This window comes from Ursus arctos, unplaced genomic scaffold (genome assembly GCF_023065955.2).
Source record: "Ursus arctos isolate Adak ecotype North America unplaced genomic scaffold, UrsArc2.0 scaffold_14, whole genome shotgun sequence".
Taxonomy (NCBI): Eukaryota; Metazoa; Chordata; class Mammalia; order Carnivora; family Ursidae; genus Ursus; species Ursus arctos.
Window position 1 is genome coordinate 16,128,858 of NW_026622808.1, and position 10,124 is coordinate 16,138,981.

At 53.7% G+C, this 10,124-nt stretch overlaps 1 protein-coding gene across 1 annotated transcript; it reads right to left on the reverse strand.

The window, feature by feature from the left end:
* Window positions 1-215: 215 nt before the first annotated feature.
* On the reverse strand, window positions 216-8,046 carry LOC130543668 (3-galactosyl-N-acetylglucosaminide 4-alpha-L-fucosyltransferase FUT3-like). The gene is made up of 2 exons (XM_057312106.1): window positions 7,727-8,046; window positions 216-2,227 (listed from the first exon to the last, which is right to left on the reverse strand). The coding sequence occupies exon 2, from the start codon at window positions 2,213-2,215 to the stop codon at window positions 1,064-1,066; it is 1,152 nt and encodes a 383-aa protein (XP_057168089.1). The 5' UTR covers window positions 2,216-2,227; window positions 7,727-8,046; the 3' UTR covers window positions 216-1,063.
* Between the last annotated feature and the right edge of the window lie 2,078 nt (window positions 8,047-10,124).

Genomic DNA, 10,124 nt, shown 5'->3' on the forward strand with positions numbered 1-10,124 from the left:
AGGTGCTCAGCACCACACTGTTCCCCCCTCCCTCTCCTTTGCAGGGCAGTCCCTGTCCTTCCTCTACACTTGTCCCAGCCCCCGACGGACCCCCTGACAGCCTGGTCCCCACTCCCCACCCAGGGTGGGACTTGACCTCCAGGCTTTTTCCACCTCTTGACATCGGCGCCCAGGCCAATGTCTTGTTCTTGGTTTGGGGGGCATTCCTGGGCCTGTGGGCTGTTGAACAGTGTCCCTGGCCCCCACCCACCGGATGCTCTCAGCCCCTCTCCAGGTGTGCTGACCACAAGCCTCCCAAGCCTTTGCCAAGTGTGCCCGGGCAGGCAGAGTCGCCCTGGGGTGCGAGCCGCTGCTCTACAAGAAGGGAGAAGACATCGGTTTTCCTCGGAGCATTCCCATCTGGAGAATGGTTCTAGTATTGCCCGTCTGCATAGCCCACCGGCAGTGAGCAACAGCAACGATAACCACACGCAAATCGAGCAGACCCGTGAGCGGGACCCCAAGGCCAGTTCCCCGGGCTGAGTGTCTTGGTGGGTGAGGGGTGCAGCAGGTGAGACCCCAGCCGGTGGGGCTCCTCGCAAGTGGGTCCCAGTGGGGTCAGTGTCGGGTTTCAGATCCCAGTAGGTGAGGTCCCCAAGAGCTGAGGTCCCCAGCAGGTGAGGTCCGCCAGGAGGTGAGGCCCCTGGGAGGTAAGGCCCTAGAGCCGATCTCCTGGCAGCATAGTGCCGGTAGGCAAAGTCCCAAGTAAATGAGATCTCCAGCAATCACGTTCCTAGCAGGTGAGATTCCCAGCAGGTGAGGACATCCCTCCCCGACTGGTGAGTCCCGGGGCAGGTGAGGTCCCCAACAACGAAGGTCCCTGGCAGGTGAGACCCCCGCAGGTGAGGCCTTCCTGGAAATGAGTCCCCTGGGACGTGAGGATCCTAGAGCTGATCTCCTGGCCATAGAGGAGCCGGGCAGGTGAAGTCCCAGCTCAGCGAGCTCCCCAGCAAGCAAGGGCCCTGGCTGGTGGAGAGGCCCCGGCAGGTGCGTCTGGAGCAGCCCGCGGACCAGGCTGGCCGGCTCATGTGAACCAGGAGGCGATGCTGGGCACCGTCTGGTAGGTGGACTCCTGTTGCAGTCGCCAGCAGGCTTTGCAGAACATCAGGGCCCAGCTGAAGGTTTGAGGCCTCCAGGACTCCCGCCAGTGGAAGTAGCTGAGGTAGCGGGCGTGGTCCTTGTCCAGCGCCAGCAGATACTGGGCCAGCTCCTTGGGGCTCTGGAAGTCACTGACATGGATGAAGGCGTCAGGGGGCAGGAACTGCTCATAGTTCCTCCTGCTGGGACCCAGCACCACGGGCACGGCCCAGGCGTCCAGGGCATTCCTCCACAGCTTCTCCGTGATGTAGTCAGGATGCAGGGAGTTCTCGAATGCTAGGTAAAACTTGTACTGGGACAGCTGCTGGATCATGATGTCCCGTGGCAGGGCCTTGTGGTTTTGCCCGTACACGTCCACTTTGATGTGAGCTTGCAAGGTACGGTAGTAACGCACCCTGGCCGAGTCCTCCCTCCAGTTGGACACCACCCAGGCCACCAGCTCAGTCTTGGCAGAGAGATTGACCAGCAGGGCAGCTGGCTGGTCCGGCCATGGCTCCAGCCAGCCGTAGGGCGTGAAGATGTCCGAGTCTTTGCGGTAGGACATGGTGAGATTGAAGAAGCCGTCCAGGGCTTTCAGCTGTGGACAGTGGCTGGGCGATTCCATGCTGTACCAGACCCAGCGCTGGCCCGGTGGCCGTGGGGCAGTCGGGAGCTGCTCCTTCGGTCTGTAGCTGATCTCTCGGTGGTGCATGAGGACTGCGTCCGCCTTAGGGTACATGCGGCGGTCGGCCGTCAGCTGGCAGTCGGCTGTGCCTGGCCGGAGGTCCGAGCAGCGGGACAGAGTCACAGGGTTGTAGAATGGCCATGTCCACAGCAAAAGCAGCAGCGGTGGGCGGCCCGAGGACCCGTTCGTGGCCCAGCAAGGTGCCCCTTGGGAGAACACTGGCCCTGGTGACCCATTGGGAGCTGTGGTGAGAGATTCTGCTGTGTGGGCCCTGGAGATGGGGGACCACGCCGGGTCTTCTTTGGACCAACGCAGGTAAGAGAAAAAGCACAGAGTGAAAAGCAGCTGCAGCAGCATCCCGAGGAGAAAATGGCGCCAGTGACACCACTTCTTGGCCAGGCCCTGTGCATCCATGTGTCAGCGCAGCTGGGGGGAGAGTGGAGACAGCGTCACGGGGGAGCAACCTGACAGCCCCGGCCTGTGGCCACATGGGGGCTTCCAAAGTGACATTCATGAGTCCTGGGGTCGGCACTCTTGTGGTTTGCAGGTTACAGATGACCACACTGAGACTAGGTGACTCAGTGAGAGACATGGCAGAGCGGGAATCCCAGCAGTAGCGTCTGGCCCCAGAGCCCAGGCTTCCAGCCACTAGGCCGCACAGCCTCTGTATTTGGGGCGGGGTCCGTCCCCAGGGAGCTCAGTGGGTCCCAAGGGCTCTCAGGTCCCACCTTGACCCTGCCCCTCCCAGCCTTCCCCAGACTTCCCCAGTGCCCTGGAGCTGAGGCTTGAACCCAGGGCTCTGTCTGGGAGGGGTACAACGGGCTTGGGTCTGGAGGGCTAGGCTGGAGCTCGCCAGGTACCACACAGCTCGGGGGGCAGGGTGCTCCTGTCACAGAGAGAGCCAGTGCAGAGGTCTGGAGGTGAAGCAGAGCCTGGCCGGCTTGTGGGGAAAGCACAGGAAGGGCTCAGGGATGCCGGCATGAACGTGATGTATTTACTCAGTGTCCATTCAGTACTGCTCAAAGAGAGCCCTTCTGGTCCCGTGCTGGGGGGCTCTGGGTGTCTCCTGGTCTGGCTCATGTCCCTCCATTCCCGGGTCCTTCCCTTCCCTGCAGACAGTCATCAAGTCCTCCCAGACCCCCCCATGCCAACCACTGGAGTGGAAATCTAGAACTTGTCTCTGCCCACTCCACTGCCTGCTGCCCTGGAGCGCCCACTTTATAGATGAGAATACTGAGGTCAGACACACACGCATGCCTCTTTTCCAAGTACACCCCGCTAGAGCCATTCTGACCCAGAACCTAAGGTCTCCCCTCTTGACCGAACCCTGAACACCCCTCCCGCTCTGCAGGTGGAGCTCCGCATACAGCAGGCACCATCCCACAGGGCTTTCCGCCGTCGGGCAGAGGCCGTGTCTCTGCACCATCCGATTCAGCGGTCGCCAGCCCCGGGAGGCTATGGAGCCCTTGCAGTGTGGCTGTTGTGTCTGAGAAACAGGGTTTTTAATGCTAATTTAAATTTAAAAACGGATACCCTCTTCTCTGAATCAAGAACAGCTTCAAAATCAAAAGTAGGGCGCCTGGTGGCTCAGTCGCAGAGCCCATGCATCTCTTGATGTCGGGGTTGTGAGTTCGAGCCCCACGGTGGGTGCAGAGATGGCTTCAAAACAAAGTCTTGAAATAAAAAGAAAGATCAAACAAAACCAAAAGCAACCTCAATTCAATGATTGGAAACCTTCGAAGTATATTTGGAACATCCTGGATGTGTCAATCTGCTTCTTCAACTGTCCGTCTTATGGAGTCTAAATGCAGATCGAGGATCGTTGCTGGAAACGGAGTGTTCAAATTGGAGGCACACCAACCACGTGTAAAAGACACACCAGACTTCCAAGGTGCAGGATCCAAGAGACAATGTAACTATCTCAGTACTTTTTGTACTGATACATATGGAAACAATACTAGGTAGGATCTATTGGGTTGAAGACAGCCTTACTAAAAAATCCATCTCAGTGTTTTTTGGCATGTCTGAAAATGCGGCTATTAGAACAATATTAGAGACCCACGTGGCTTCTATCGAAAGCGTGTTGTGCTACTCAGGTGTGTGGCGGGCTCAGTTGGTGGAGTCTGTGTCTCTTGATGTCAGGATTCTGGGTTTGAGCCCATGCTGGGTGTCGAGATTACTTTATTTTTTAAAAAAGATTTTATTTATTTATTAGAGACACAGAGAGAGAAAGGGAGCATGAGTGAGGAGAGGGGCAGAGGGAGAGGGAGGAGGAGACTCCTAGCCTAGCAGGGAAGCCTGACGTGGGGCTCGATCCCAGGCCCCTGGGCTCATGACCTGAGCTGCAGGCAGACGCTTAACCGACTGAGCCACCCAGGCGCCCCTAGAGATTACTTTATTTATTATTATTTATTTTTAAAAAAGATTTTATTTATTTATTTGACAGAGATAGAGACAGCCAGCGAGAGAGGGAACACAAGCAGGAGGAGTGGGAGAGGAAGAAGCAGGCTCATAGCGGAGGAGCCTGATGTGGGGCTCGATCCCAGAACACCAGAATCACGCCCTGAGCTGAAGGCAGATGCTTAACGACTGCGCCACCCAGGCGCCCCCTAGAGATTACTTTTAAAAAATCAAATCTTAGGGCGCCTGGGTGGCTCAGTCGGTTAAGTATCCATCTCTTGATTTGGGATCAGGTTGTGATCTTAGTGTCACGAGGTTGAGTCCCATGTTAGGCTCCCCGCTGGGCGTAGAGTCTGTTTGGGATTCTCTCTCCCTCTCCCTCTGCCCACTCCCCCTACCCTGCTCGCACTCGATTGCTCTCTCTCAAAAAAATAAGTTAAAAAAAATCTTTTAAAATAAAGGCATGTGCTGCTCTAGAATTTGTAAGAAAGGAAAACTGGTGAGTGTGATAATTTAAAATGCTCGCACCCTCAGGCCAGAGGGATTGGCCCACATGCCACAGACGTGCCTAGCAGGGCATTTTGGACAAGCTACATATCCACCAAGTTGGGTCTGGTGAAACTGGGGTCTCTCACTACAATAAAATACTAGGCAGCTCGAAGAATGAATAAAGCCACTGTCTCGGCACAGATCCTCAGGGTCGATCCAGTTTTCCAGTAACAGTGCGAGGTTAGTATCCAAAGAGAGATGACTTAACATGTAAAGTGCACCTTGGATCGTAAAGACTTCACAGGAAAGAATGGAAAATACCCCATGTGGATCTTCTCTACCGATTACATATTGGAGATGGTACTGTGCATATATTGGGTGAAATAAAATACATCATTAGAATTCATTTTTCTAACATCTTTCTGTTCTTTTTAATACAGCTGCTAGAAAATGGAAAATCATATCCGTGGGAAAACAGTTTGGCAGCTCCTCAGAAAGCCGGACCTTGAGTTAGCGTTGTACCCCGACTCCCTGAGGTCTACCAAAAGGAACTGAAAGCAGGGACTCAAATATTTGTACACCTGTACTCAGAACAGCATGATTCTCAACCGCCAAAATTTGGAAAACCCAGATCCTCATTGAAGGCTGAATGGATAGACAGAATGCTGTTCACCCACACACTGGAATAGGATTATTATTAGAAGGAAGGATATTCTGACATTGGTTACAGTAAGATTTACCCTGGGGGCATTGGGCTTAGGAAGAAAAGCCAGACACAAAAGGACCCAAGTTCTATGCTTCCACTTCCGCGAAACATCTAGAAGAGGTAAATTCAGAGGGACGGAAAGTAAATGAAAGATTGCCAGGGGCCTAGGAGGGTGGAGAGGGAACCGGGAATTTCTGCTACTGGGACCAGAGCTTCTATGTGGGGTGACGAAGGAGTTTTCGAACTAGTGGGGATGGCCACGTGCCATCGCGAATGCCCTCAATACCGCGGAATTTCACACTTAACAATGAGTAAAATGGCAAATTGTATGCTTCATATATTTTGCCACAAGTTCTAAAGTAATGCAACATTTTATTTTATTTTATTTATTTTATTTTATCTTAAGTAGGCTCCACACCTAACACGGGGCCCCACTGAGCCAGCCAGGTACCCCAATAATGCAACATTAAAAAGAAATAAATGTTACATTTTATTTATTTTTATTTATTTATTTTTGAAGTTTTTATTTATTTGAGAGAGAGAGAGCACATGAGCAGGGGAGAGGGACAGGGGGCAAGGGAGAAGCAGACTCCCGCAGAGCAGGGAGCCCCACGTGGGTCTTGATTCCAAGACCCTGAGATCATGACCTGAGCGGAAGGCAGACACTTAACTAACTGAGCCACCCAGGCGCCCCTTAAATGTTACATTTTATTTTAATTTATTTTTTAATTTTTTAGGGAGAGGGAGCGCCCGTGGGTAGGGGGAGGGGCAGAGGGAGAGAGAAACTCTTAAGCAGGCTCCACACCCAGTGCAGAGCCCGACGCAGGGCTCCATCCCAGGATCCTGAGATCGTATGACTTGAGCTGAAATCAAGAGTTGAACGCTTCACTGACTGAGCCACCCAGGCACCCCTCCATGTTACATTTAAAAATAATGTAACCATTGAGGGGCGCCTGGGTGGCACAGCGGTTAAGCGTCTGCCTTCGGCTCAGGGCGTGATCCCGGCATTCCGGGATCGAGCCCCACATCAGGCTCCTCCGCTATGAGCCTGCTTCTTCCTCTCCCACTCCCCCTGCTTGTGTTCCCTCTCTCACTGGCTGTGTCTCTCTGTCAAATAAATAAATAAAAAATCTTAAAAAAAAATAAAAATAAAAATAATGTAACCATTGAATTGTACAGCTGGGTGAATTGTGCAGGTTGCGAATTGTATCTCAATAAAGCTGTTCTCGGGAATGTCATCGGTGGCTGGCAGGCTTGCGCTACTGGGCAGAGCAGGTGGAGTGGCTGGAGCTAAGTGCAGCGTCTGGCAGGTGGCCTTGAAGGCTGGAGAGGAGTGGAGTGTGGACTTACGGGCTGGTGCCAGCACTTCTGGAAGGAGACCCAACAGATAAAACTTCCAGGAGATAGCCCGAGGCAGGAGTGGGAAAGGGACTGCAACTTGACCATATGCTACTTTTGCCTCAGGGCTTGGTGGTCGCGCACAAAAAGTTAATACACAGAAATGTAATTAAAGTGAATAGAGTCTGTGCTTCTCAGTATGGGCCCTGGGTTTATGGCAGCCCCTCCTAGGAGCCAGGAGGTCTTTGGCAGTGACCTTGAAGAACACAGATTTTTGAGGGATGGGGAATCCCACCCAAGTTGAACCCAAGAAACTTTTTTTCCTAGAAACAGAATGAAAAATGCTGCTGTGCTGGGATGCTGCAAAGATCAGAAACCCCCCCCCCCAAAACAAAAGAAAGACACTGGGGTGCCTGGGTGGCTCAGTGGGTTAAGCGTCTGCCTTCAGCTTAGATCATGATCCCAGGGTCCTGGGATCAAGCCCTCGTGCGGGGAATCCCTGCTCAGCAGGAAGACTGCTTCTCCCTCTCTCTCCACCCACCCAGCTCGTGCTCGCTCCCTTTCTCTCTCTTGTTCTCACTCTCTCTCTCAAGTAAATAAGTAAAATCTTAAAAAGAAAGAAGGAAAGAAAGAAAGAAAGAAGAAAGAAAGGAAGAAAGGAAGAAAGGAAGAAAGGAAGAAAGGAAGAAAAGAAAGAAACTAAACCAAACCCAAACACAAAATCTCCCTGTATTGCAAGTCCTTTTCCCAACAGACAGGCTGGAGAGAGTCCAAGGTCAGCAACCCTGAAGGGCTCTGGGGTGCCGATGGAGACCAGGGCTCTGGAGCTCTAAGCCTGTGGTCTGGCACGTAAATCAGTACTTCCCCACCCCCCAACTCCACCTCGGGCCCACCTGGACCCGGAGAGACCCCAGGAGGGCAGTCACGAGGCCTTGCCCAGGGGGCATCCATTGCATTCTGGGAGGGGGTCAGTGTGCCCCAAGAGGCCTTACCTGGGGAGGGGCGGCTTGCAGGGGTGGCCAGCCGTTGATCAGGAGATGCAGGACCGAAGCAGAGGTCTCTCAGGGTGTGGGTTAGACCATACCGGGGAGGAGAAGGAAATGGACTTATCGCGGCTGCACGGCTCAGTCCAACCCCCACACCTGCCATCAGGTGACCCAGGTGTCCGCTCCCAGGGCCCAGTCCATCACCAAAAAGCCAACTGTGGGACTCTCCCCACCCCGCGTCTGCTGCGATATAATGATTTATAAGAACTCCATGCATATTTGGTCATTCAAATTCCCCAAATCTGTTTCTTGGATGTATTAGGTCTTTATCCATCGTACCTGAAAAGGCTTCAGAGCCATAAACTTGGAATGGGCGCCTTGTTCATGAAGGTTACTTCTGGACCCACCCAAGGTTGTGGCCGGTTGCCAGGAAGCTGAATCAGCCCGTGACCGGTGAGTAAGTCAATCCTGCCTATGTGTGAAGTCTCCATAAAACCCCAAAAGGACAGAGTGCAGAGGCTTCTGGGTTCGTGAGCAGGTGGTGACAAAGAGGGTTGTTTGCCTGGAAAGACAAGGAAGCCCATACCTCGCCCTGTGCTTCTCTCTGTCTGGCTATTGATTTGTATCGTATATCATGTCCTTTAATAATCTGGTAAATATAAGTGTTTCCCTGAGTTCTGTGAGCCACCCCAGCCGATTAATGAAACCTAAGGAATGGGTCCTTGGAACCTCCAATCTGTAGCTGGGTGTCAGAAGCACAGGGGACGGGGGGCGCCTGGGTGGCTCAGTCGGTGAAGCATCTGCCTTCGGCTCAGGTCATGATCTCGGGGTCCTGGGATCGAGCCCCGCGTAGGGCTCCCTGCTCAGTGGGGAGCCTGCTTCTCCCTCTGCCCCTCTCCCCGCTCGTGCACCCTTTCTGTCTCTCAAATAAATAAATAAATAAATAAATAAATAAATAAATAAAATCTTTAAAAAGAAACAAGCACAGGTGATGGCCTGGGCTTGCGGCCACCTTCTGAAGTGGGGGCGAGGGGCAGGCTTGTAGGAGTGAGCCCCTAGCTCTGTGGGACCCGACGCTGTCTCTGAGCTGTGTTGGCATTGACCTAAATTCTCTTAGAACTGCTTGGTGGTGTGGGTGTGGGAACTGCCACCCCACACAGGAATTTGGTCTGGGGATGTTAGAGCTGGTGTCAGTGAGCCTGCATTCAGATCCCATCGCGGGCAGGATCAGAAGATGGGCACTCGAGTCACCGCCCTGAGGCCTGTATGGCTTTGGGCACACAGTTGACCCATCCATAAAGGGAAAAGGATGACTGAAACCGCTCGTTCTAGAAGTGGGTTCTGCCCAGGGGTGGTTAGGGGTTCCTCGGAGGCTGCAAAGGGCCTGAATTTCCAGCTACCCACTTTCACTTCCACCAGATCCCACTCCTGTGTTTAGTCAATCAACAAATGTTTCTTGGCTACTGGCTATGTGCTGGGCCCCCGGAGGATACTGCAGGAAGCAAGTAGGTAAAAAAAGAAGGGAACGCCAAAGTGAACGTAAAATTGCAGTTTGTAACACGTGAGGAGCATGGGACCTAGTCTGGCCTTCCTGGGTGTGTGAGCTGTGAGTTAAAGCCCCATGGGACTTCTCTTCGTAAAAAGGAGGGAAGAACTTTAGGGGTGGAGAACAACTTGTGCAAAGGCCCTGAGGCAGCAGGGAATGGAGGGATGGAGGAATTCAGCAAGGCTGGGTATTCCTGAGCAGGAGGTGAGGTCAGAGCTGGCGTGGAGGCCAGGCCACAGGGAGACGTGTCTACCTAGGGTCAGCAATGGGGTTCCCAATGCTCGGGGTGGGGGGGGATAGAGAGCCGCGTGAGGCTTCCAACAGAGCCATCGGCACCTTTACTCCTGTTTTGAGACTCTCTCAGGCCGCCATGTGGAGGACAGGCTCCTGGAGATAGGGAGGGAGGGAGGAAGGGAGGGAGGGAGGCAGGGAGACCAGGAAGCTAAGAGGTGGCTACAGGCTGGCCAAAGTCTGAAGCCCAGCTCCCAGGAGTCACCCAGTCCCCCGACGGGATGCCATTCTCGTGAGGCTTCTTCACACGGCCTTGATGTTTCAGCATCTGAACATCTCGCTCTTCCGGGCCAGTGGAGGTCGGTTCTGGGAGGCTGGGGGTCTCCTAGAGCTGGGCATTGACACGGAAGGCCGACCCAGATCTACTCCTGGCTCGCTCCCCGGAAGGCGGAATTATCTGGTGACTTATTAAATTATAACTCATGGAGCTGTCGGTCGTAACGTTGCTGTGTACCCATCCACGGCCTTCCCACAGTGACCCTGCTGATGACGGCGACTGAGCCCCCGAGGGGAATTCCTTGCCACGGGTCACTTGGAATCTGAAGCGCACTGAGGAGCTGCCAGTGA

Bases quoted from the DNA above. Each gene is read 5' to 3' on its own strand.
- LOC130543668 (XM_057312106.1), bottom strand. From the start codon at position 2,215: ATGGATGCACAGGGCCTGGCCAAGAAGTGGTGTCACTGGCGCCATTTT.